Consider the following 27,950-nt stretch of genomic DNA (forward strand, 5'->3'; position numbering starts at 1 on the left):
GAGCAGAGCCTTATTATACATCGATGAGCAGAAAGACTCGAGCACACAGCTCGGGCTTCATTATAGTATATTTGAAAAAACACCATGCGTGTCATGATGGCACATAACAGCTCGCGGCCGCAGATTACTCCGGGTCCCAGACCCCCCCATACCCCAAAAATATTAGTATTGCAGATCTACATGAATCACACACACGACCTGTTTTGGATTCAAAACGGCAAATTTCACCGAAAGGTGACAAGTTTGCATCCCTGAGGTTCTAATGGAGAAGTTTCCCTCTGGAGGGAACTTTGGGATTTAAACCTTTGCAGACCATTTAAACCACCTATACAACACACTGGAGAAAGTTAAAACCCCAAAAAAATCAGAATAGATTATTTTACCTCTCACTGAAGCCACCCCACCACTTCATCAGACAGAGCGAGCCGTTTGAAAACCCATTTATTTACCTATTTATTTTCACACGTTCACATTTTCTTTTACTTTGCCGTCACTGACTAAGGGTCCAGGGCAGTGGACATGCCCGGGTATCATACGTACAAAGTTACAGAACACATTTAAAACAAGATGCTGCAACAAATCCGGAATTAAAAAAATAAACAAGAGACTTTACAGGAGTTCATTTAATCCCAAGCATTTCTGGGGAGGGGGGTTAAGTGTAGAGGGAAGAGTTCGTACAAACACTTCACTGTACATACAGATTTACATTGTGTGGGGACATGATGTAGCAGTCTTCTGTACAACAAACAGCCTGCATCCCAGCTGCACCCTGCGCTGCGTTCGAGTCAGTAAGGCGGGTTCCAGAGTTCTTAGAATCAACACATCCGTCTTTTCTACTGTAAAGCTGCTCATACAATATACCATAATAACTATTTAATACATAACATCAAATTTGGAATGCAGTTTAGGCTAAATGGAACACCGGGAAATTATATTTTCCGTCTCTATGAACGCTAAGGTGTCAGAGCTGGGATGCAGACTGAGGGAACTTTCATCAATTATCATTCTGCAGAATGTTACTGCTGCATCTGTTCCTCTGATGAAAAGACAGGGAGGTGGAAGGGGGGCTGGGGGTCTGGGCCACCCACGTTGCAACAGCACATGTCCCTTGATTTTTTTTTTGTAAAACCACATTTGGTTCAGATAATAAAATCGAAGAAAATAAAATGAAAGTATATATATAACGCTTTCAGGTCCGTTTGTGTATGATCGTGTGTTTCTTGTTCTGCGCCTCACTCCTCTTCGCTCTCGTTCCCGTGCTCCATGTCTTCCTCTCCGTTCTCTTTGGAGTCTCTCCTGATGTCGGGGTCGCCCTCTTCCTCGTCCTTGTCCACTTGTTCCTCCTCCATCTTCTCCAGCACCTCGTCCTCTTCCCAGTTCTGAGAAGGACCACAACAAATTAATCTTAGTGCTCATTTTAAAATGCACAGCCTGATAACTGTCTGCAGTTTGGGTGTGAACATTAACAGTCTTTATAGACACTTGTAAGATCTGAGTGACTTACATCAGAGTCCTCGTCATCACGAAGAGCTTCGTCACCAGAGGCCTCATCCTCGTCAGATGATTCTGTAAAGAAACAAATCCATTTGCTGTAAAACCATCTCCACTACATCAATGCTGGTACAACCTCAACATGAGAAAACAAAAAGCCTTATGTGCTTTCACTTAATAAATAAATATCATGCGAGAGATGGCAGATATTTGCATTTCAATACAATAACGGGGACACCAATTCTGATGCCAATGTGCAGATGTTATTTGTTCACTTTTTGTGCTAGCAAAAAAGAAAAAATAATCATGCGAATATATTCCACCCTTCACAATTACTCAGAATTTACAGAAATGCTTAAAAAATACTTTTAAAAAAAGAGCTTCTGAAGCCTACACCTTACAACTCAATGAGAAGATTTTGAGTACCAACAGTCAGTGGTTGTGTTTAGGGTTGCAAAATTCCGGGAATTTTCAAAGATGGAAACTTTCCATGGGAATTAACGGGAATAAACTGGGAATTTTCACAATTGAAGGTTGGCTCTTCATAGGGAACTTAAATATAGTTGGGGAAAGTATATTTTAGCATAATCTTGACTAGGGATGGGTATCGAGAACCGGTACTAAGTCAATACCGGTACCTGATTGGACGGTATCGGTATACCGTTAAGCTGCTGGACAAACGGTGCTGCTATCGGTATATCTGTTACGTCTACTTCCTTAGTTTAACTTTAAACCATTCTGGTTGGTTGGGAACCCTCATCTCGTGTGATGTATCCGGTTTGAGACCCCTCTGATTGGCCACTGTAAATGCCACTCGTCATCTCTCTCAACAGTGCTCTTATTATTGTTGTGAGACTCCCGCAGGCATGGCGGACAGAGCGAAGCGATCGAAGGTCTGGGTGCACTTTAAAAAATGTAGTGGCGATAGTGCAAGGTGCAATCTATGTACTCAATTAGTTGCTTGTAAAGGGGGTAACGGCCCGTCCACACAGCAGCGTGCGTTGAAGCTTCCAAGGCTTCTGCCCATTCACTTTGAATGGGGTGACGTCACTTTTAGCCGAACTGCATTTTGGGAAGCGACGTGGAGCGTTGCTGGCGTTGTTCGCTTCAAAAGTTGAGCAATGTTCAACTTTTGACGCCTCGACGGAGGCGTCAGCCAATCGAGTCATATGCCAGTACAAGCTCTAGCCAATCAAACCGCGTGCTTGTGTTTCTGGGGCGGGAGATTCAAGTGATTGGTTGTTGGTCGAGTGTCAGACACGCCCGCCGGCAAGCGTCAACACACGCCGCTGTGTGGACGGGCCGTAACACAAGCAACTTAATGAAGCATTTGCAAACGGGACACTCATTGAAAACGGTGCAGCGTATTTGACAGCCTAAACAATGTGGCTGCTAACGATACTGCTAGCGGGCTTCAGCCGCGCCGTGTGAAAAGGTGACCTGAGCGAAGGCTCGCAGGCAGGTTAGCTGCTGCGCACGGGTAATATGTTTTGTTTACCTGAGTGAAGTCTTGCAGGCACATCGCCTTGTCTTTTTTTAGTTTATTAACACTGACAGTGTATTAATGTGAGCTCCTACACCTATAATAATTTGGCCTTTCATTGAATGCTTTATAAACCAGTTAAACTTACAGATGTCATTGTGAATTGGAAAACTGCATTTAAATGTTGTTAAAGGTCAACGTTTCAATGTATGGTTCAGCAATTGTTGGTGGTTTTCTAGGAATTGACATATTTTAAGCTCAAATACTTTGTTCTATGTTTAAACCTTCAGACACATTTTGACGCATCATTTATTTTGTGTTGATTTAAAAGTACAATCCAGAATAATAAATATACGCACTCGCCTTTATCTTTTTGCCATCTTAGCCTTTTTACCAATTTCTTCATATCATCTTCTGGATGAAGATGTAACTGATTTACAAATGTTAAAAAATGTTTCAAAAAATGCCTCTTTTCATCCTCTGTCCGAGGGAAAACCCCAAAAAGCATGATAGGGCGAGCCAGGCCCCTTTAAGTTATTTTATTTATTTTTGTCTGCTTCTGAGAAGCTAATGTATAAGTTATACAGTTATTTCTGTCAATAAAATGACTGTTTAATCTTCACATCTTGTATTCATGTCTATAATTTTGAGCACCAAATTATTGAAAAGTATCGATAAGAGTATCGAAAAATACCGATACCGATAAGCAGTACCGGTATCGATAAAATCCTAACGATACCCATCCCTAATCTTGACTAAAACAAACAGATGCCATTCAAGTACACTTGAATATCCATGCTATTGCACAAAGGTTCGCAACAGGCTAACAAATGTGAGAGTGGAAAAACTGGTTGGCATTCGGGCAAACCTAAGGCTCTTTGAGCCTGACACAGAGCCATCCTCAACAAGGCTGGACAGTGCCACTGAAGAGGAAGAGGAAGAGTTTGATGTTGAGGAAGTGGACATGTTGTTGGATGTTGATGAGGCCCAGGAAGAGCCCATTAACTGAAAGGGTTTAAGCAAAAATGCAGAGGATTGCTTGAAGGAAGATTTGCTTTTGTTTGATGGAACTTTTTGGAGGGAGAGGGGCTCTTTTCATTCAACATGTTGAATGGGACTTTGTGGGGATTTTTGGATGGGGTGCATTTTTGTTCATTTTTTAATGAGTGGGGTTGGGGGGGATGAGTAATATTTAACTCAACATTCCTGTTTTCGTTCTTCAATGAAACAAATAATTGTTCAATAGAATAATTAAAACTTGTTCTGTTCTACTTTAAAAAAAAATCTGTTGAAATGTCATGTTTTTTGTTTAATTTTGCATCGAATATTTCCAAAATTCCCCAGCTTAACTTCCCATGGAAACTTTCCGCCCCTTTGCAACCCTAGTTGTGTTTGACTCTTGTTATACATCATGATTCAGTCTTACACGTTATCTTTCAGGATAAGAAATGTTTGATAGCATTAAATTGTCGTTTATTCAATGAAATTGTTTAATAATAAATATACAAAACAAGATTTTAGTTTATGCATGCAAGAGGACATGTAGAATAAAGCTGAACACTACATAATGAACAGAGACCGCTCGCTTATGTGAACACTCAGAGCAGTTGAGATTTTTTTCTTCCTTAGAAATTACATCAAGCAGGCTAATTGACAATTCAAGATGCATTTCACCAACATAACATGTACAGACTTTCATTTCAAAGTCAAGTGGCAGGACTACAATAGGGATGAAACATGTCAACCGTAGAGCCTTTTCCTTTATCGTAAGAGAGCCATCAACTTAATGAGATTTGGAGTAAAAAAAAGAAATGTTGCAGTATGCTCCTTAAACATCAAATTCAAGACTTTCCAGGCGCTGTTCCGTCAAATTTAAAAAGGACCAAGCACGGCATAGCTTGACACACTGAGAATGTTCATAATGAGTAGCAATGCTTTATGAGCGCTCGCAGACAATTAGTTTCTCTGTAACATGTCCAATTTCCTATCTGGGAGCCCCATTACCTGAAAGGCCTAAATCTAATCCTGTATTCTGACAGATATTTTCGCAGCTACTCTAATTGTTCCGGCTCATGCCGCAGTATGGCACATCAGTGTGAGACTCATGCTACCTACACATGCAACAACCTGTACTATTAGAGCGCATTAAGTGTTGTTTGCACCTGAATTTAAATCACTCATTGACTGACTATACTGACAACTCCCTGTCAGATTCCCTCACTGGACCTGCGATAAGCCCAGCAGCAGCCTCACGTTCATCAGCTCCCATCATGAACTTTTTTTGTTGAAACCTTTACATCCTGGCCCGCCGACAGGAGTATTGGACCTCAAAGCGCAGCTTAATTTCATGAAAGCCAATTTTCGACGTGGTACATAAAGCGTCTTATACAGTGCGGTAATGAGAAATGAGAAGAATGAACAGAGCAGGGCCTTGTTGTTCCGCTCATTTGAACAATATATTGTAGGGCCATACCTATATAAAGTATATAAAAGTATTTTTTTTTTCAAAACACCAAACAGATCCTGCATTTTAGCCATGCCTCATTTTGCTCTATTTGCTCTTTCCAGCGCTGTTTTTGCAAGGGCTGATTCTGTGAGCTGCAGCTGACCCACTCCCCCCTGCAGGAGAGGGGAGCGTGCTCTGAGATCAGCTGCTAGGCTGAGGGGGAGAAAAAGAGATCTTTTTTTCTTATAGAAGTAAGAAGAGAAGTAATGGGGCAGAAACCCTCCTTTTTACGCAGCGGTCCAGACATATACATCAAACGGCGACATATATTCAGTTGCCAGTTACTTTGGCATTAGGGCAGGGATATCTAGATACTTTCCAAGGTCTGACATCATGAAGTGTGCTACTTTTAAAGCAAGCAACGATGTTTTCAAATCTGTAATCAAAAAGCTCCTCAAAAACGCTATCGAAGCACTTCCTGCCGTTGCTACGTTAGTTCAAACAGTAACAACGGACTATTTTTCTTAGCGGATGCATGTCAATTTAAATCAATACATAAACAACTGTTTTTTTAAATCATTTTCTAAATCCATAAAAGCATTTCAATTAATATTGGGAGTCATATCGTTACTTTGTTAAGAATGTGGCCATGTAATAAGCGGGATAATGTGCAGCGAGTCATTATTCATTTGTTTTAAAGCAGGAGGCGCAAACGCTTCCCTCGGAGAGGGAGAAAAAGAGCCACAGCAGAGAATAAACAGAAGGGCAACCATGCAAGGGAAATCTTTGCTGCTTTTGTGGCAGACTACAGCGCCACTTACAGGCCTGGCATATGTACTACAGCGTCTCCAGCGCTTTCCAGCGGCAATGGCCGTCTGTGGCCCAACCTCTCATTCCCGATAGGTGGAGAATTGACCAATAAGCGGAGCACCCCTTTTGTGACGTAGGAAATAATTAAAATCTGGATCAGTCTGTTTCAGGTCCGTTACAGCCCTTTTTTTTGTTGAGATTTGGGTATAGAGGAAAAGAGAGAGGGTTGTATTTTCTGACACTTGGTGAGTTCGGGGACACATATTCATGTATAAAAGACGTACAAGAGTGCATTTTGCATGATAGGTCCCCTTTAACCCTCTGGAGTCGGTGGACGCGCATCATTTTACGTAATTAATCATATATTTTCGATTATAAGGAGTAGAAATATGATTCAGATATCCGCGGAATCGCTGGAAGAGTAGTTTTCCAGCGGTATCTCCTGTGAGACTGTAACCAGGGCACAGCAGCCAATATGGCCGCTCAAAGCCGCTTGACTTTACACTGTGTGGGATTGGTGGATTTGTGTGTCCGTCAAGGAAATCTCGGCCGGCAGCCATCATGGTCTGAAATGACCAATGGACATCGAGAAATCACTAAGGGCCTACCCACCAAGAAAAAAAAACATAAACCACGTGTCTCCCATCAGTTTCCTTTAGTGAGGAGAAAGAGAGAGACAGAGAAAATGGCTAAAAAAAACGTTACAGTTGCCGACTTCGCTAGAGATTTTTTCCGCTAGCAGCAGTGAAGATAGAGCCTCAGAACCTGAAATCCTGCAACATTTTACTTGAACTTTATTTCAATGAAATTAGTTTTAATTATTGTCCTACATTTTAATTTGTTTTACAGAGATGTTTCACAGCTGTCTGGGCCTAGTGGCCCACAGGCGGCGTTTATTCAGCAGCCACAACAACCATCTGTGCCGGCCCCCAGGTCAAGATCGACTGTGGCTCAAGGGCCTTCACCAGAGCCATCACCACCAAGGACCAGCAGACCAGCATCACTCCAGCTGCCTCCACCTCCATCTGCGGCTGCCACCAGGTCAAGATACACCTCAGCACAAAGGCTCCACCACAGCTATCACCTTCAACCCAGCCAGCAAGGAGGTCTCGTATAGCACTTGTACACCCCACCCACACAGCAGCCAGACCCACTGTCTTGGAAGACAGACAAAGACCTTGACACTGTCTTGACATTTATAATGAAGAGTTGGTTGAAAGTTATGATGTTCAATATTGTAAATAGTTAGATTTTCCAGTTTCTTATATTTATATAAATAGTTGGTTGAAAAAAACATATTTATAATAAATTGTTGGTTGAAAAAAAAAAGGTTGAATGCTCAATTTGTATACATCACATGAACCTTGGTATGTAATATGAAGTCATTATTCAGTCCTAATGTATCTCAGTCCTTGCTGTGGTGAAAGTAGAGTGATAAACACCTATTTTACTCAAAATTCGATTCGATTTTTTCACTGCTTTTGTGATCCTAGGACTTTGGTAACCAAATCTAAAACACCAAAACAATTCGATCACATGAGTTTTCACAAGAGTTTTGAAGATTTTCCGAAAATCGGATGTCAAATTTTAAGCTTTTGAGCTACTTATCTCATCAAACAGTGCTCTCAGGTGAGTAATATGCATATATAGCAAGACCAGAGATTGTCCTGAACATTTTCATATGTAACACATGGGGTGCCATGTTAGAAGAAATACATTTAAAAAGGTGATTTAAGAAAACATCTAAAAATCGAGAAAATACCCTTAGACTCCAGAGGGTTAAGGAAAGTTTTAAAGAACAAAGGCTGCTGGGGCCACAAGTCAAGAGTGAAGAGAACAAGGGACACAACAGAAACACTCACCTTCTTCATACACCAGCTTAGCTGTGTGGTCAACCTCTGTCACTGTGTTGCTGCTGTCACTTGTCGCCACCTAGTGGTAAAAGGGAAGATTGCCATTAGAGATTCAAAGAATTGTAGACTTTTTTTACTCATCAGCACTAATGCAAAATGCACTTTGTTTTCAAGATGTGTTAGAATGCACCTTTACCCAGCACTGCCGTTTTCTGTAGCTCAGTGTATATTATGGAATTGGACAGTGACAATATACATCCAAATGTCCTTGAATTCATTGTGTATTTCTAAGGAAACATGACTTTTTACCTGCCTTCTCAACAAGGTCAGACGCTGTCAACTATGCATTATGCAAATTGATAATAATCCCTGTAGGTTTTCGTCTTTGTAAAATCCACAGGTGCATTTTGGTTGTGATGCAAATGTAAGGGGCATAGAAAAATAATCCTGTCCACTTTCATCAACAGATTGTTCCAGTCCAGGCAATGGGGACTGAAAAACTTTTAGCACAAGGCTACAGAATCAACTTTGCATTTTCAAAACTATTGTCTTTAGGCGCTTTCACACTGCGGTACTTTTCCCACAAAGGTTCATGTGAACTTAGTTCATGTGAACTCTTTAGTTCGCATGAACTAAGTACAGATCGCGTTCACACTGGAAAAAGTCCTTGGGGGAGGATTAGGCAAATGAAGCCGCTGACGTCACTTCTTCTTCTTCTGCTTTGGGTTTACTGGCAGGCCGCAAACCACTTCACGGCGTATACTGCCGCCCAAAGTCCCCGGCCGGAAGTCCCCGGAGTTAGGGACTGGCTTCAGTAGAAGCTGCTGGGACTCCCAGCAGCTTCTACTGAAGCCTTCCGAGTAAATCACCAGAACGCCGACACCTCCTCATCTCCACCGCTCCCATGTTTTATTTTGTGTTGCCATAAGTTAGTCTCTCTGCGTTTCTGCGCTGGGCTAATGCTAATAATGCTAATGCGAGGATAATAAAATGGCGGCTTCACAAAACTTGTTGGTAGTTTTACGGGGCGTGGTTTGCAATCCGCCCAGCCAATCAGAAATATAGCTCTTTTCTCACAAAAGAGCCGTTCGAAAGTCCCTGCTCTCTAGCAGGGACTTTCGAGGGGGTAAAAAGGTTCACATGAACTAATTTTAGTACCGGCTCTTTTTGGTGTGAACGCGATAAAAGAGTTCACATGAACTAAGTTCACATGAACTAAGTTCACATGAACCTTTGTGGGAAAAGTACCGCAGTGTGAAAGCGCCTCTTGTGGGACTGAGGCACAATCAAAGCCTTACCTACCTGTGAATTCACACCTTAAACATCCCTGAGTCATTTAAAAGCAAAGAAACGGCTGTTGTTTCTGTAATTGTCGACACCTACCTGTGTCATGAGGAGATAGAGTTTCCCGTGCAGCTTGGTCAGCTTGTGGAACATCTTCACTCTGCTCTCGATCATGTGATAAAGCACTCCCAGCTGGGTAACCAGGTCTGGCAGCTGTTGGGATAACAGATGGATCAGTCAGAGTTAAAAACGTTTCGGCAGCAGAAAACTGAAACAAGAACCGTGTGATGTGTCGAGCTCAACTCCTACATCAAACTTTTAACTTGTTAAGCCCTGGGGCCTCATTTATAAAGGGATATACGCTCAAAAAATAACGTCCGGCAGTTTCTACGCAATGTTTGCGATTTATAAAATACTAACTTGACGGGAAAATGTGCGGTCCTCCACGCAAACTCTAACCCATGCGTACGCACTAAGCACAAAAACGGGCGAGACGAGAAACTGCGACACCGTTGGCAGAAGGAAGAATGGAGAGAAATATGTGGAAATAATACCATAAATAAAATGTCAGGGTTTCCACACAGACTATACTTGGGCGGGCCGTCCAGGTATATTAACGGCCGCCCAAGTATATTTCGCGACTCATTTAGTTTTGTTTGTTTTATACAATTTTTTTTTTATTCGTCCGTGACCACTACGCCATCTGCGATCGATTAACTTGTGGACAATGATCCCTCGCTCCCTTGCTCTGATCTCGCCTCCTTCTGGCCTGTTAAGTGGCCTGCCTCACACAGGGTGACTGGCTGTCCACATGATGTGGCCTGCCGACATGGCCACTGTCATACAGATCATAAATCAAAGCCCTTGATTGGTCTCTGTGTGTCATTCAAGCTCGGGATAACCTCAGCTCAGGTGAGGTAAAGGACTCTCTGAGTGTTTAGATAGTTAACTTAGTCTAAGTTCTCAGTGGGTCTCAAACGGTGTGGTCACCATTTATGTAAACACATATTTCCATTTGAGAGGGTAGTGATTGGTCTAATGGATAGTGAGGTGGGCTGAAGATCGGAAGGCTGTGAGTTCAAATCCCGCCAGGAACACCACCACTAGTGTGCCCTTGAGTAAGGCACTTAGCCCTTAGTTACTCCAGGGAGAATGTCCCTGTAATCGGTCATTATAAGTCGCTTTGGATAAAAGCGTCAGCTAAATGAAATGTAATGTGATTAGTAAAATATGCATGAATAAATAAATAAAAAGTTAACTAGGTGAAAAAAGGTAAGATACACTTTTAAAACTTGTTGAGAGAAAACTAGTCTTTGCTGCTGCCTCAAAGAGGAGCAGGGGGAGATGAGGGAGACAGGAGAGGCTGATTCAGGAGCACAGACACACTCACAACTATAAATGAACCAAAAATAAATTAATAAACAAGTTTCAGTGTTTTTTTCATATTGGAAATGGTATGTTATTGGTTATGGCCATGATTTTATGATTATGGAAATGTATACAGTTCTGTTTCATATAGGTGTTTCCATAGATCTAGTCTCTTTATTTCCCCCTCAAAATGCACCAGATTGATGCATTTAACTCCAAAATAAAAAATAAAATCTTACCGGGCATGCCCCCCCGGACCCCGAGAGGATAGAGGTCGACCCCCACTAAAAATCACATGGATAGGTTCCTAAATACATTCATTTTTTTAAAATAGTAACCCATTTCCATATGTTCATGTGTGGGTAGTAGATTTAAACTATAGGGCTATCATTATGGACCCTGCCTGTACCTGTACCTGTTCGCTCTGCCATCGCGTGAAGGGTCTGCTAACAAGCGACCAACAGAAAGGTTAATGTTGTTGCACGTCACCTCAACCCCCGCTCAGGGCTAATTTAGACGCTTCTTGTGAGACTTGTGTTTTGTTTTGGTAAAAATGATTCGTATTGTCAATTAGCCGAGTTTCTTCCGGTTAAATGGGTATGACACATTAGGTTTTTAAATATTAAGAAGCCCTGAGACACAGTTTTGTGAAAAAACACCCCTAAGCCCCCTGTACAGGAGGCTCTCGGGCTTAACAGGTTAAAGGGAGTCACATTATGCAGTGTTCAGGTGGGGGAAAGCCTTAAGTGTGTTATGTATTGAACGTCGACGGGAGGTGGGCGCTAGTGGAAGTTGTGGCACAATTCTGTTTTACACACCGACGTTAACAGCAGCCCCGTCTGTGCGCACGGCGACCGGCTCTGTCGTCCAGTGATCGAAGCGCCTTCTGGAAATGCTTCACTAGTCCGCCGGTACGCAAATGCGCTTAGTGAGACAAGTGACTGTACGCATTTCAGATGTTTGCCGGGCAAGCGTACCAGTTATGTGCACCCCTGGTTATGATAAACGTTTGTTAGTCAAGGAGCTCATTTTCTGCTATATTCCAATGTCCAATACAAATATTCGATTGGCTTTTTGTCGAGGGAGCCCTTGCCATGCTAATTCCTGGGTTGTTTTACAAAGGTACGCATCCCTGCACCAAAGAAAGCGCAAGAATCTGGGGTGTGGTGGCTGCACATAAGCATTACAGACATAATGTGATGCTGGGAAAGCGGACTCACCGATGCCAGGTATGATGTGTGGTGCATGAGCACAGCCTTGAGCCACCGCACCATTAGAACGGCCCTGTAGGAAGGAACACATTCATAAGCTGTCAAGTGGGGCCCAGAACTGCATGATTGTGTATATCCACATGATGGGGCTCATTGTTTTTTATGGATAAGTACAAAAGCAGCAGCACAAACAGCGAGGTCTGCATTGGTCAAACACTGTCAACTGAAACCAATTAAATGCTGACAGTTGATCTGTCAGGCGCCAACTTACGTGAAAGGGTGCCCTTGGAGCCTCTTTGTGAGCTACAGGAGAGGAGATAAAGAGCCGATTACAAAAACTGCAGTAAATCATAGCAGAGAGTTAACAGCTTCACTTGAAAAATGGTGACGGGGACAGAAGATCTGGGCAGGTTAAGGGTGAAGACAGGATAAAAAAGCCTTGGCATGTGTCAAAAAGGAATGTGAAAGAAAATTAAACCTCACCTCCTCCACCAAGGGTAAAACAGCAGGGAGGGGTAACCGAGCAACCGTCTTCTTGATCACCATCTCTTTACGAGTCTGAAAAACTTTCTGTGGTAGAGGAAAGAAGATTTGACACATTTAAAGTAGAGGCTTGTGTTTGAACGGAGATGAGCTGAACATCCAGGAAATTGTAGAAGCTTGTACAAGTTTGAACTCTGAATAATAAACAATCAGCCTTGGTGTAAAAATATCTATTTGTGATCGAGTTAAACAAATTCCAAATTAAAATCATCTTTTCAAATTTGTGGGGAAAAACAACAGAAGGCATTCACTTTGGTATTTCCATTTCTCAAAACCCGTGTTTGTCTTCAGACTCTTACATTTAGGATGCTGGCGTCGTTGCTCTCCAGGCCCTGCACCAGCAGCACTGCAAAGTTGTCTGTCTGTAGAGAGGCCGTCCCTTTAGGAGCCCCCTTCTCGCTGGGGACTGTAGACAGATCGATCTCACCGAGTCGCTCTACTATTGAAATCTGTAGGAGAACAGAGATGTATTAGATTAACAGGAATCTCAACACACACTTAATGTATTGACTTTCCCAGGTTTAACACCAACAACACAACACTAGTTGAAAGCATGCAGAAATAAAATACTATGCTTAGGATGAATGAGTGAGTTGTTACTAAGTGGTAGTGCTTTGCGATCATGATTAGCGATATGTTAAGGCTATGATGTATGTCTCGATATTTTCTCCTAAATATAACGGATTGATTTAACCCGTAATTGTGTGTAATTGTTCCAATATGATTTTTTTGTTAAAATAAGAGTATAGAGGGATCACAGCCCATGTTTGACTTTAATTTTGAAATTCCACAGCATCATATCCTGATACTGTCCGAGTGAGACTTTATTTGCCATCATTTTGAAGAAAACTAAAACTAAAGTCAGAAATTAACATGTTCAAGATGTGAAAAAGAGTGAACCAATGAAGACATATTGTGCCCAAGAACACTGATGTTACAGTTAAAACAGTGCCCATTTGATTACATATTAAGACATATTTTACTAAAGGGTTTCTATAATGGAAACCCTGGAGCATTTTGGTTGACAAATTGTGTTTCAGGTTCAAACCCCACGCCATGTTGTTGTGTCCCTGGGCAAGACACTTCACCCCAAATTGCTCCTGTGGGGATTTCCCACAGTTTCGAGTATGTAAGTCACTTTGGATAAAAGCGTCTAACAAGTGACATGTGATGTGTTTATTTGTTTGGAGGCAGAGCCATAAAGCCAGCAGAGTGAGAAAGGTGCACTGAATACTGGACCCACCTCTTTGGTGTCTGTGTCTTTTTTCCTCTTCTCTGATGTTCCTTTGACTGGGGCCTGGTGGCCAGGGAGCCCTGGCACCAGCACTTTGCTCTTGTTGTTGACAATAGGGGTCTTCACCTGGAACACAAAACAGAATGTCAGCTTTTCATCTTCAGTCACAGGATTGAAAATAGACCATTAACAGGGTTCCAGCCGGTTTCGCCAACTCAAATTTAAGACTTTTTAAGACCACTTTGAATAGAATTTAAGACCTATTTCACAGCAAGAAAGTATGAAGGAAAATTGCTATGAAAGAAGAAATACATCCCATAATGACTTACAAAGTAAATGTATTCATGTTCAAAATAAGAACAATGACTGAACATAACAGCACAGAACTGTGTTAGCGTGTTAGACAAAAAGTGTGTGTGTGTGTTAGGGCTGTGCAATTCATCATATTTTAATCGCAATTACGATTTTGGCCTGCCACAATTACGAAAACAACATTATGTTGCTTTGCTAGGTTGTGACAGTGCACTAGAACATATTTGATCCAATTAATTTTAGTCTAATTTATTTTTATTTATCATAGTAGCTTGTGGAAGTGCGCTCAAATATTTGTTGATCTTGTTTATTGGTTTTTATTATTTTGATATTATTTATTTAAAATGTATAATTTATTTTGCAGCGGGCTTCAAACACGTTCCCTCCACTGGTTTCAACCAAGCACTAAATTCGATGTTTTCCAACCAAATTGAACTTACACTTCCCCATATTTATTTGTAAGTAGATTAGAAGATACCTGAGTTTCTGACTGCCGCTAGCTGAAGCTTGGTTGCTAGGTTACTAGCTGGGTGTTCTCCAATAAGGGGCCGGGAGAAACAAAGTTAGTGATTACTGGTTCCATGTTGATATATTTCAATACAGATTGTTGGGGGGAACTGAAAGGCTCTTACCGTACTGGTTACTTTGCAGCCCGGACATTTCCCCCAAAACACATTTAGACGCGATCGCTACACAGAAGTACCTTTCAAATCCCATCATTTTTAAGACCTTCTAAATCATATTTAAGACCTTTCTTATTTTTTTGGTCATATTTAAGACCTTTTTAAGGCCTTAAATTCAGATGATCAAATGTAAGACTTTTTAAGACCCCACGGGAACACTGATTAAAAGGTCTGGAGATCATGCCCAGGTTAACTTGGTCTTCTTGACTCAGAATGAAAAGGACGACTTGATTGTTACCTTGGATATGCTGGTCTCCATGGTAAGGGACAAGCTGGTCTGAACATCCCGGGTCAAACAGATGTGTCTCTCTGCGGTGTTGATCTCCTGGGAGGGCAAAGCATGGCAGGTAAGCAGACAGTTCGGCCGACCAACATTTCTAGGAAGATACCAAAGATGATTTAAAACAAAGTCTCCCGTGTACTCACCACTCTCTCCATCACCGGCTGCAGGTGGTTCCCGTAGGCCAGCTGCACGGACAGTTTGTCGGCGGTCAGGGCGGCAGCCAGCAGTGGGATTGGCACAGGTGAGTCCTTTGTGTCCGACATCTGAACTGAACACGAGGGCGACAGCGGCTTCTTACAGGGACTGTGGGGACAGACATTTAACAGGCCTTGAGTGCGGCTAGTATACGATGTTGATTACAATCTGTTAAATTACATTTTGTATTCAACACATTTAGAAGTAGAGACGTAAATGCTTCCTGATCTGTCCCTGAACAGCCATTAGGGAGCAAACACACCCAATGTGAGCAAGTGAAGATATTATTTAAAGAGGTTCTGCTGTGCATAAAAACTATACAGGTTTAAAGTGTTTGACTGCGCCAGCTTGCTTTGTTTAAATGTTTGGTTTATAGTATGAACAGAAAAAAAGTTTGTACGAGTAGAATGCAAAATGTCTCTAAAAACGAAAAGGTAATTGCTTTCCTAGGGGCTTGAATGTTTCATACAGTTACCTTGCGCTGCCATATGCTGCCTAGTTCTGTATACAGTGCTTTAAGGGCTTACCCATTTAAAAAGTGCTCAAACAGATGCAGCTGCCCATCCTTACACACCACTGCCAGCCTCACCGCCTGTGTAGAACAAACAAACAAACATTTGGATAAAGTAAATAGGTTGCTTAACAGGCCATAAATGTGTCTGTATAGCTCCAACATAATTACACCACAGGGAGGAACACTTTAGCAGAGCTTGAAGCAAGAGCATAAATCTCAAGCTCTTTTCAAATAAATGTAATGGTTACAATCCTAGTCTACATGTAGCGCAGCGTTAGTTTTGGCAGCTCTACGACCTGCTCTATCGAAATCAGTCGCATTGACCCGAAGGCACATTTTGAGTTGTATAAACTGTTGAAAGAGGAGATTCCTAGCTTTCTAATGATATCAGGATTGTTGTTCTACTCCAAATATTAAGCAAAATATGTCACATTATATAATGACTGTCACCGAGTCATCATTTTGAGAAAAAGGCCTTCAAAGTTTTCTCTTCTCTGGAATCCATCGATCTGATTGATTAAAATTATTAGCAAATTATCAAAATAGTACGGAGGGAAGATATTTTCGTTTGGATTACTGGTCTGGGGGAAGCTCGCGAGTGTGTGTACGTGTGTGCTCGTGTTGTCACGATACCAACATTTTGGTTTCGATACCGATACTTTTCTTAAAAAAAGGGAAACAGTCTTAAATGTAATTATGGGGCTTTATTTCACACCAGAACCAGAACCATAACACAAACTTTTAAACAATGAGAACAATAAACAAAATAAATGACAAGAATTCGTATTAAATAAAATTAATCATCATCTCAAACAACTTTTTTGTTTTATAAAATATATATTTTTAAAATATTTTATTAACAGTAATACAAATAATACAGTAATATAAATAATTATTGACAAAATGTATATTGCAGATGTTAGCCACATTGGTAAGTTAGCTAAAAAGATAGCCATATTAGACAGTTATCATTGCCATTAATTGCCTCGTTTAACTACGAAAACGTTCGTTTGTCACAAAATAAATTACACTTGTTTGACTTAGATTTGAGGGCATGGGCTTGAGCATGATGTAATTATGTTATATCACATTCGCTAACCTGTCTGTCTTTAAATTATTTAAACAGCTCTGGATTCCGGTCGGCGGGTGCTTAGCCAAGTTTGATGTGTTGGCTCCCTTGGTTTGCAGGGATCTAAAACATTTCTCACAGACAGGCCTCGTGGTGTCCGTAGGCTTGCCCTCACTGTCAGAGATATAGCTCAAATACTTCCAAATTTAGCTTCTGGCGTCTTTTTTGTCAACAAGCCGAGACGCAGCGGCAGTTGCACTCCCACTTGCAGCCATGCTTCTCGTTTTCTCACATGCTCTGGCAGCTAGCGCGTGCACGAGAGAGGGGAGGGACTTAGAGCGTGCTTGAGAGGGGAGGGGCTGCAGGCACGGCTGCAGTGCAGGGAGTGGAAGCAGAGCGCTGAACACACACGGCTCTTATTAAAACGGCTCTTATTATCACCGGAGTACTTTTCTCCGTCATTCTTAAAGTACCGATACTAATGAAACGGAGGAATCGTACCGTTTTTAACGGCAGGGTATCGCGGTACCTTTCAAGTACCGGTACACCGTGCAACACTAGAGTGTGCGTATTTTTGCATTTGTGTGTATTGTGTTTGTTTCCCGGGGAAAATACTCGTGCGAAACACCGGCTGTTGTTATGCCTGCTGTGACGTTAAGTTACTCCGTTCTCCGCTTGTAATTATGCCGAAGCTTCAAAGCTGTATTTATCATCTGAATTTGCCAAAACAAGTTTAATATTCTGAAAGCCAAGACTTTGTTTATTTGAAATCAGATGAAAACAAACTGTAACGGACCCTGCCGTGTTATCTATGATTACTATACATCTTACATTCATAATGTCAGCAGAGGGAGGGGAAGCGGCGCTGTAGAAGAGCAGAGTGGCGAGTGAGAGGCGAGCTGTGTTCTTCCCTTTACAAGCTTAGAAAATGTATTTATCGTGTGATTTTGAAAATAAGTTTCATATTCCGAAAGCCAACACTTTGTTTGTTTAAAATCAAACAAAAACACCTGAACCCCGGAAAAACTTTTTTTTTACACAAATCCACGTTTATTTTTTAAATGAGCCATCGCGACTTCCGACTGATTTCGATAGAGCGGGTCACATATAGCCTTATTCTTTAGAAGGCCATGCTTATTAGTTTTAGTCAAATTGTATTATTCAGATTTAGTTGAAAACTCTAGTCCAGTTTTGATTGTAGGACTAAACTTTTTTTTATACTTTAGTTCCAATGTTTTCTCCCTTAAGTGTAAAATGTGTATTTTTTGTCATTAGAACATATTAGTCAATACCAATTATGTTTTTTATTGGCCAATTTCCAGACTTTATCCTGTCGTCTCATACAAGGCTTCTTTTTAGAATACATTTTTCCAAATGAATTAAATGTTATTTGTCCACTCTGACCTCTTCCTTGTTGTTGGACTGGACGAGGTCGATGTGTTGCGGCTCGTCCGTCAGTGTGAAGGAAACCACTGAGTTCTTGTCCTTTCCATCTTGCCGTACTTGCCTGTAATGAGACAATTTCCGGTAAGTTCGAGGAAATACACACTGCAAAAGCAGACTACGGCAATATATTTCAAAAGATGTCAGGTGAAACGGCATCACTGAAGACAAAATTAAAATAGGTCTCTGGGTTTTCTTTGAGCACTCACCAAACACTGAGCAGCCGTTCGTGTGCAGCACCGGACAGGAAGTAGAGACCGTTGCTGTCTGGAGGTCGTGTGGTGGCAAAACGTAGGGTCGTCACCGCAGAGGAGTGGCCTGTGAACTTCTGCAGAGGGACCAATGACATAGCAGGACATTTTAATTACCCCTGCTGAAAATATCAGACCCAAGTTAGACTGGTTTATAATTAGTGATTTAGGATTACACATTTCATAACAAAATGGCCGATCACAATGTCCTTCTGTTTTCATTTCCATTTAGTGCAGGGGAAACAGAAATATATTTCGTTTTAAAATTATGAAGTGCCTTTAAGCCCATCACACTAACTTTGAATAAGCACATTTTTCCAAAGCCTGTTGAGCATACTTGCCAACCTTGAGACCTCAGAAATCGGGAGCATTTCCCGGGGGGGGGGGGGCGTGCTAGTGGATCGCCGGAGCTGTATTAGATTAATATGCATATTGTAGTTGTAAGTGCACTGCCTTGCGGCCTGTAGCACCATCCTTGATGGAGCATATGTGTGGGCTGGACCTGTATTTTACAGGAAAGGGGTGAGCAGAGGGTCGAGTTGTCCATTCTTGTTCTGTGACTATCTTTCTCTCCCTCTCAGACTTTCAGTTGGGCACGCTACTAAAGAGACACGCTACCATGGAAACCAAACAATGGTGTAGCTGTATTAAAGTCAGAGTGGAAACAGTCCTGAGGAAATCTGATTTTGTCAGAAATCGGGAGAAACATGACCCCGGGGGGAAACCGGGAGGGGGCAATGAAATCGGGAGTCTCCCGCGAAAATCGGGAGGGTTGGCAAGTATGCTCTTGAGGCACCTAAACAATTACCTACTCAAGATTTTAAGTACCGACAGCCAGTAGGATTTTCTCATTGTCCCTCATAATCCGTTATTTCCAGTGTTTAAAAATAATAATACATTTAATGGCATATAATTGCCCTTTACTACAAGACATTCTTAAATAAATACACAGAAATAACTTGGATTAGGCTAGACATTTATAAAGGTAAGGAAAATAAAGATGAACAGATACCATGGATTCCTATTTATAACCATATTGTTTTACTTTAACTACATTAGGTCGGGATTTTTCAACTGTATGAGTAACTTCTGAAAGCCCATAATATTTGAGCCTAGTCGAATAAATCAATAACTATGAAGTAGCTCAGCTGGCACTCACCCTGTAAATCTCCTTGGTGTCCAAGTCCCACATCTTGATGATCTGACCTGCTGACAGCAGCAGTTTTCCATCAGGGCTCACGCTCAAACTGGTCACTGCTGCACGGTCCGCCTTCCACTTGCTGAGTAAACAAATAAAGACACCATGAGTACTCTTGGTGCCTGTGTTTATTTTTAGTCTAACAATATCTTTAAGGGATTCCATTTATTTTAATCCACATCATTTTCCAACGTGCACCAGCAGCACCTGTTTTGAACTCCAGTATCCTCTATTGAGTTTTGTAATCTGTTTTTCTTTTTTATATCAAGGTGAAGGGACTGAAATCGTACAGCTGCATTCAACAGCATACAATTTACCACCTGATCGCAGAAAGAAAAGTGGAAAGACACTCTCACCATTGTCCAAAAGCATTTTGAAGACCACAAATGGGCTGTAGTGAGGATTCATGGTGACATTACGGCTCATGATTTTACCCACTAACTGGGCTGCCACTATATCACAGAGAAAAGGTGGTCTATGATGAAATACAGTGATAAACGCATGATGGTGGGGCCTTCAATGTTACGGCTTGTTGGTGTATTTCAGTGTTTGTGAGTAAAGTGTCAGTTCATTAGATCACGTGTTTTGTCCTGTTTGAATGCACACCTTTGGTAGCAACTGCCTTGAATCAGGATAAAAGTAAAACAATGTCATTACAATTATAATGCTTTTTTACTAGAAAGTATGTGTTTTTTGGGGAGGGGGGACTAGAAGTTAGTCTCAAAGAGAGTTTTTGGAATTCTGAAAGATTCTGGACTCTGCCCCTTTGATTTCTGCCATTTTTGATCACCACTACAAAACAGAAAAAACACTTTACACTGGAAGATAAAAAGGAAAGGTCCGCTGCTAAGTAAAGTGTGACACCTAGTGGTAAAATAAGGTATACTGGTCCCGGTCCAACACTAGTCCTGGCCCAAAAGAAGTCCATGACAGGGACCATAAAACATTCTGCATCATGATGGACAGAAGGGATGGAGTTTTGGCCTCTTCTGATTTGGCTTTTTGGACAGCACATATTTATACCTGTGTTTGAACAAACACATTTCCTCTTTGACAAAATAATAGTGCCATGTTTAACCATCACAAATCTTTACCGGTTAACCGTTTCACCTAAACAAAATCTGACAAAACGGAATTGCTTGTCAATAAAATGGAAATAGATTGTCCACCCTAGAGGTGTAGCCCACCTTAAGTTAGCCTGAGCTAAAGTTGTTGCTAACCTCCGGGTTAGTCACTTTAAACAGCAAAGGGCAGGCAGGACAGAGGAACTTCACCCAGTCCTAGCGGCCAAACTAATAGATGAGGTAGTCTTAACTTTCCTGGGAAAGTGCATGTGAGAACAATGCATGCAGCATTATGGCTGCTTACTCCTCTGGTTAAGGGAACCAGGGACCTGTTTGGAAAATAAACCCCAGCTGGCAGTTAACTATGGAGTTAACCTGATTTGGGTGTTGGTACAGTTTCTCCAGTATTATAATTAGTGATGCTCCGATCGGGAATTTTGGAGCCGATCGCCGAAATCAGTATCGGCCGATACTGATCTCCGATCCGATCGGGTGGGTGGGGGCTATGGGGATCTTCCATTTAAAGTGATGTTTAAAACTCAGTTAATGGGGCTCATTTTTATATTGCTTCAGTTTATAATCGTAACGGATCGAAAAGTTCAGATTTATTTTTCAATACATGATGCTCGTCCACAAACAAACATAATTATTACATTCAAATGAAGTACATTATTCAAGTTTACATTAACTTTGGATAAGAACACGGGAGAAATTAAGCGCTCTCTTTTCCTCTCTCCCTCCCGACAGCCCATCAGTATCTCATGCAGCTCACTGATCCAGTAATGAGTGACCCGACAGTGAAGAATAAATATATGTATAACTAGTTTAGCTTGTTCCAGAGGTATTGAATTGATTTATTTAAAACAAGGGAAAGTGTACATTAATCAACATATTAAAAACATGTAAAAGTACTCAAATTAGCCAAAAGGCTAGTTTTCATCGATAGTCCCTTTGCCAGATGGTGATAGACATCCTAAAAGCAATAATAAAAAATACCACAACATTGTTATACCATTGTACATATTTACAATAGATGACATCACTGAATACAGATAAGAGCAAGTCAGGTAGATCAAATAGCTAAGTGCGTTAGGTCTAATCTTAGTGTGTGTGTCGCTCCGCTCACCGGTCCGTCACAGCGGGTGGAGCTGCAGGATTTATGCTTCACACATGTTGCATACCGCTATTTTCTTTTTCGGACACCTTAAACTACTGCCAGACCGGTGAAGCCATTTTGGCGAGCTTGTTTTGCCGCGCACAGAGAAGAGTGTCATGTATTTTACGTCATGTGATCGGCTCTCCTGATCGGCCTTTATAGAGAGCACCGATCGATCGGCGCATCCCTAATTATAATAATGGTATAATAAAAAAAAAGTGAACATGAAATTAGTTTGGAGGAAAACATTATAATTGGTCTGATTCATCTCATATGATGGATCAATCATGTTGTATACAATGCTGTATTTAATGGAGCATATTGGGTTGAATACAATTAGTTGCTGGGTTTTACAAGAGAGCAAGGGGTGGATAAGCAGTTCAATCATTCACAGTGGAGTTGGAAGAGAGAAATAAATGGTTTTGTTTTGAGCGGACTGCGACTTTTTGTAACAGTTTGGTTACAATGACAAATGTCACCAGCAGCAGGTCATGTAACCCGTCAACAATTGATGTTAATTCTATAAACAGTAGGGGTGTAACGGTTCACAAACATTTCAGTTCTGTACGTATCTCGGTTTTTAGGTCACGGTTCGGTTCAGCAGAAAAAATTATCAGAAAACATAAAATATTTTTGTTGGGGATTTTCATTATTATTAAACTGAATAATGTATTCACTCAAATAAATACAAAATAAAATAAACATTAAGGTGCAGCATTTTGATTAACTGAAATAATATGTATTTGAACTTTACTGTACTAGTACTCACATAACATATTTGTTTTGGGTTTTTAATTATTATTAAACTGTGAATATTCACTCAAATAAATACAAAATATAATAAAGATAAACATTAAGGTGCAGCATTTTGATTAACTGAAATAATATGTACTTGAACTGTACTGCACTTGCTTGTCATTGTATTTTCATGTTGTTTAAAGAAAGATGAACTTGTCCACATTGCTTGCCGAAAGGGCAGATCTGCTGGCACTAATAATGTCTCCTGCTGTGGAGAACACCCTCGCTAGGGACAGAGGTAGCAGATACAGCCAGGTAGCGCTTTGCTAACATGGCAACATAAGGATATTTGGCGTTTGTAATAGCTTTGGCTCGGTCTGAACTTTCTGCGAGTGGTGGAGGCTTGAATGCTAGCGGGAGTTGGGTTTGCACTTCAGTCTTTTTTCTTTTGGTACCGGTGATATTCACGTTCGGGTGATGCCTTTTCAAAAGAGTGTGATGTATTGCCAGCCGCGTAACCAATTTTAGTTGAACAATGCCGACAAACAGCTTTGGTTCGGTCCACCTGTCTTTGTCCTTCATCCTTGTTCGTAACTGAGAAACCAAAATGTTCCCAAACCGGAGACTTCAATGATGCTGGAGGATTTTCGAGCTCAACTTTATCTGCGTTTGCCATTTCCTCAAATTACTGACTACATTTGAACGCATCCCTCTGACCAGCTCTCATAGTATGCCTCTCGTCCAATGAAATGACTTGGTCGCTCTATGACACGTTGAACCCAATGTGAGCAAATTACTCTGAATGCTGCGACGCAGCACCTGAAATTACTTCAAAAAAGTTGTTCACGTTCTCAATTTCTTACGTTTAACGTTATATTAGTTCGGTACACTTCGGTACACACGTGTACTGAACCGAAGGGCCCATACCGAATAATTTCGGTACGAATAAGTATACCGTTCCACCCCTAATAAACAGTCAAAGGGAAAGTTGGCTGTTGTCTGGTTCCTGTTCTCTCAGTGAGCCTGTGTCTGTACTGGTCAAAGATAAGGTGAGCTTGAAAAGACGAGCTCTGTAATACAAGCTAATAGCTGATCAGACTGATAGTAATAGGACCAGCAGATGAGGCTCTGAGAAAATTACAATCAAATCTAAAAGAGGCATAAGTTGAAGTGTGTTCCTGGAAGCATTATCCTTAATAACAACAGAGAGCACATCCTCACAGCCTGAGACACTTTCAGAGGTGATTCATTCCTATTCCCCATTTCATCTGGCATTGCGGCTCTCTGTATGCGATACGTCGGCCTCCACTTCAGAAAAGACAGTTAAATAAGACACCATTGTGGTTCGTGTATAAACTATGAAGTGGGCAAAATAAAGGGGAAATGTAACAAGATAACATTTTTTTCCATGTTATATATATATATATATATATATATTAGGGGTGTAACGGTACACGTACCCGTACCGAAATTATTCGGTACGGGCCCTTCGGTTCGGTACAGGTGTGTACCGAAGTGTACCGAACGAATATAACGTTAAACGTAAAAAATTGAAAACGTGAACAACTTTTTGGAAGTAATCTCAGGTGCTGCGTCGCAGCATTCAGAGTAATTTGCTCACATTGTGTTCAACGCGTCATAGAGCGAGCAGGTCATTTCATTGGATGAGAGGCATACTATGAGAGCGGGTCAGAGGGATGCGTTCAAATGTAGTCAGTAATTTGAGGAACTGTCGAAAATTAATGACGAACGCAGATAATGTTGAGCTAGAAAATCCTCCAGCATCATTTAAGTCTCCGGTTTGGGAACATTTTGGTTTTGCAGTTACGAACAAGGATGACGGACAAAGACAGGTGGACCGAACCAAAGCTGTTTGTCGGCATTGTTCAACTAACATTGGTTACGCGGCTGGCAATACATCAAACTTGCACACTCTTGAAAAGGCATCACTCGAACGTGAATATCACCGGTACCAAAAGAAAAAAGACTGAAGTGCAAACCCAACTCCCGCTAGCATGTAAGCCTCCACCACTCGCAGAGAGTTCAGACCGAGCCAAAGCTATTACAAACGCCAAATATCCTTATGTTGCCATGTTAGCAAAGCGCTACCTGGCTGTATCTGCTACCTCTGTCCCTAGAGAGAGGGTGTTCTCCACAGCAGGAGACATTGTTAGTGCCAGCAGATCTGCCCTTTCAGCAGCAATGTGGACAAGTTCATCTTTCTTTAAACAACATGAAAATACAATGACAAGCAAGTCCTAATGTCAAACTGGCTGCTTAGGTACAGTACAGTTCAAATACAGATTATTTCAGTTCATCGAAATGCTGCACCTTAATGTTCATTTTATTATATTTTGTATTTATTTGAGTGAATATTCACAGTTTAATAATAATTAAAAACCCAAAACTAATAGTTTATGTTTTGTGAGTACTAGTACAGTAAAGTTCAAATACAGATTATTTCAGTTCATCGAAATGCTGCACCTTAATGTTTATTTTATTATATTTTGTATTTATTTGAGTGAATACATTATTCACAGTTTAATAATAATAAATATATATATATATATGTTTTGTTTTGTGAAAAAAAATTCTGCTGTACCGAAAACGTACCGAACCGAACCGTGACCAAAAAACCGAGGTACGTACCGAACCGAAATGTTTGTGAACCGTTACACCCCTAATATATATATATATATATATATATATATATATATAATTAAAGTATTTGTTATTTTTCCAGAATGTAAAATGTATAGGAGACAATACAAAAAAGTTGCAATTTGTAAGATAGGGACACCATTTCAGTATTAAACAATAAACTTACACTAGCAACAGAATTTGAAGAGGTTAAAGTGTTGAACTAATGTCAAAGTCCTTATGTATTGTGTGACAGATATTTCTTTTGAAATAAGTATGCATTTGCTCGTTTCTGCCAATTCAAATTGAGTTAAATAATCATGTAAATGGTGATTACAGCCTTCAGGTTAGTTGCAAAATCACACAAATGGCTTTCGTTAATTAAAGGCTTTTTCTTATTCCTATAATCTTCTTATAAACCAAATACTGACCTTCTTGCCTTGCCAGTCTGCAGGTCCCACTCTACAATGTTAGTATCATCTGAGCCGCTGTATAATAAACCGTCTTCAGGGTGCCACTGGACACAGTTCACTCCCCCACTGTGGCCTCCATCCTGCAAGGGACAGAAAACAGTAGTTACTAGATGTTAACAAGGTATCCTATTCTTTCAAACTAAACACAAATAAAAGGAATAAATATAGCTTTCACTTAAAAGCTACAATTGATAACTTTTTTCAAAGACAGCCTTGCCTCAGATTTGCTATCATTATATCCTGACAGTAGCACATAAACCTGAATAGTTATGGAAAATATATTTTCTCTAACTCCTTCTGTATCCCTAGTAACATTTGCAAAATTCGTATCCTCCAAACTAGGTCAAACTAAGCAACATTGCTCAAATTCTAGTGAACAATAAATAAAAGCTGTTAAAGAAATGTCCCCGGCCAGTGATTGGGTTTTGCTCAAATCTTTGTAAACATGCTGGACAGGTCACCAAAAAAATGCAGTAACATAATCTTGATAAATAAAATGATTAACTTAATGAATCAAAGCCGATTAGCTTTAAAACAGATCCATAGCAGTCATTGGCACTGCATTAGAGTTTCCTTGGGTCTGATTTGTTGTTTTTCACTTAGGCTGGTGAAGATGACAACATGTTGTTTTTAAGTCAACACAGAACAGAACTATATTTTGATACAAAAAAATAATTCTTAGATTAAAAAGGTCCTTCACATGCCACAACAACATTTTGGCAATAAAATACACTTTTGCGCTTGGAAAAACATAGGAAGTAGTTTACAGGCCATGATACAGGTTCTTTAAGTCTCACTCACCAGTGTACAGTGCAGTGCTCCCTTTGCTGTACTGTAGATAAGCACACTGCCTGCTGCTGTGCCCATAGCCAACAGGTCTGCCTTCTCCTCCTGCACTGCCTCCGATTTCCTCTTCTTCCTCTGAGGTCCCTCCTGAAAACACAGCATATTTGTCATGTATAACTAACTAAACATCCACCAAAACATTATGTATTATAAAAAGATAGTGCATGCTTGGATCACTTGGTTGCAATTAATTCACTTGCATTTAAATCTCAGTCTGTTACATCAATAACTGTTTTGATATTATACCAAAAATGCATTGAAAGCTGATAAAAGCAAATACTGCTAGTGCTATCAAATGAGGTTACTCAACAACCTACTGAGAGTAGTAGAAATAATTAGAGTAAAACATCCTGGACATAATAAACACATACCATGTATTATTAAAAGCATAATTACTTGGCATACAATTTATTAGTAATAAACTACACACATATACTTTTGTGAAACGGTTTTATAAATTGCCACAGAGGCAACACTTTGTGAACCTCCACTCAGAAGTGTCATGGTGGCACACGCTACTGCGCTTTGGTGGGCTAATGCTAACTTCAATAACGAGTTTATTTGCAGTACTAACAGGTCTATATATGCTTAGAAAATAATTGGTAAGACTACTGGAGCCGCTTTAAGTATTCCTAAGACTTAGTTCGCACTGAAATAAAAAAGTAAGACATTGTCCTTCTTTTCTTCACTACCATGTGGGACTAACATGTGCGTCCTGCGCAGCTGTTGGAAGCTAGCTAACTGCTAACGTGGCTACGCTATATGTGTGTCAGAAAAATGTATGCGTCTGCGTTAACACATAGGCGAAGGTTCAAAGCTTTCTATGAGAATACTTTTTTTTAAAGTGACACTTTTACCCGTCTTATTGCGTGCACTTTAACAGGAAAGTAGCATAGGCAGCTTGCTTGGGCCTCACGTACCTTGACTGTCCGGCATGGTCCCCAGGCTATGCAGATACAGGTGGCACTCAAATGGGCTGAAGGCACGTATTCTTGGTGAAGTGTTTTGCTATCTGTGTTCCAAATGCGAAGCCTGCCATCCTGGGCACACAACGCTAAGTATTGTCGTGATTTAGGTGAAAATACGCAGGGTAACTGCAGCGAAGAGCTACCTACATCGGCCGCCATTTCTGAGCCGCTGCTTGCGTCTGCGTGCGTGGATTACACAGACCCCACGTGTGGACTGCTACGCACATGCGCGTTAGCACGTCAGAAGGACCGCCCCTCCCATTGGCTGCTGCCAGACAACAAGCAGGACTCATGCTGCCTTCAAGTCCTCCTCGTATAATAGATGGTCTGTAGTTCTTAGATTTTGAATAACTATAAAACAAAGGGTATTATACAGTAGAGTTTGGAAATTATG

General features: G+C 40.9%; 1 protein-coding gene across 1 annotated transcript; it reads right to left on the reverse strand.

Annotated features, from left to right (window-relative positions):
• Nucleotides 1–424: 424 nt before the first annotated feature.
• wdr43 (WD repeat domain 43) lies at nt 425–27,785 on the reverse strand. Its single transcript, XM_034205992.1, has 18 exons — nt 27,509–27,785; nt 26,544–26,675; nt 25,701–25,822; nt 19,633–19,753; nt 18,432–18,550; nt 18,184–18,286; nt 15,724–15,788; nt 15,145–15,304; nt 14,957–15,043; nt 13,733–13,849; nt 12,789–12,938; nt 12,430–12,516; nt 12,218–12,249; nt 11,956–12,019; nt 9,467–9,580; nt 8,093–8,162; nt 1,505–1,566; nt 425–1,379 (listed from the first exon to the last, which is right to left on the reverse strand). The coding sequence occupies exons 1-18, from the start codon at nt 27,713–27,715 to the stop codon at nt 1,233–1,235; spliced, it is 1,959 nt and encodes a 652-aa protein (XP_034061883.1). The 5' UTR covers nt 27,716–27,785; the 3' UTR covers nt 425–1,232.
• Between the last annotated feature and the right edge of the window lie 165 nt (nt 27,786–27,950).

Source organism: Gymnodraco acuticeps, unplaced genomic scaffold (assembly GCF_902827175.1).
Source record: "Gymnodraco acuticeps unplaced genomic scaffold, fGymAcu1.1, whole genome shotgun sequence".
Classification (NCBI taxonomy): Eukaryota; Metazoa; Chordata; class Actinopteri; order Perciformes; family Bathydraconidae; genus Gymnodraco; species Gymnodraco acuticeps.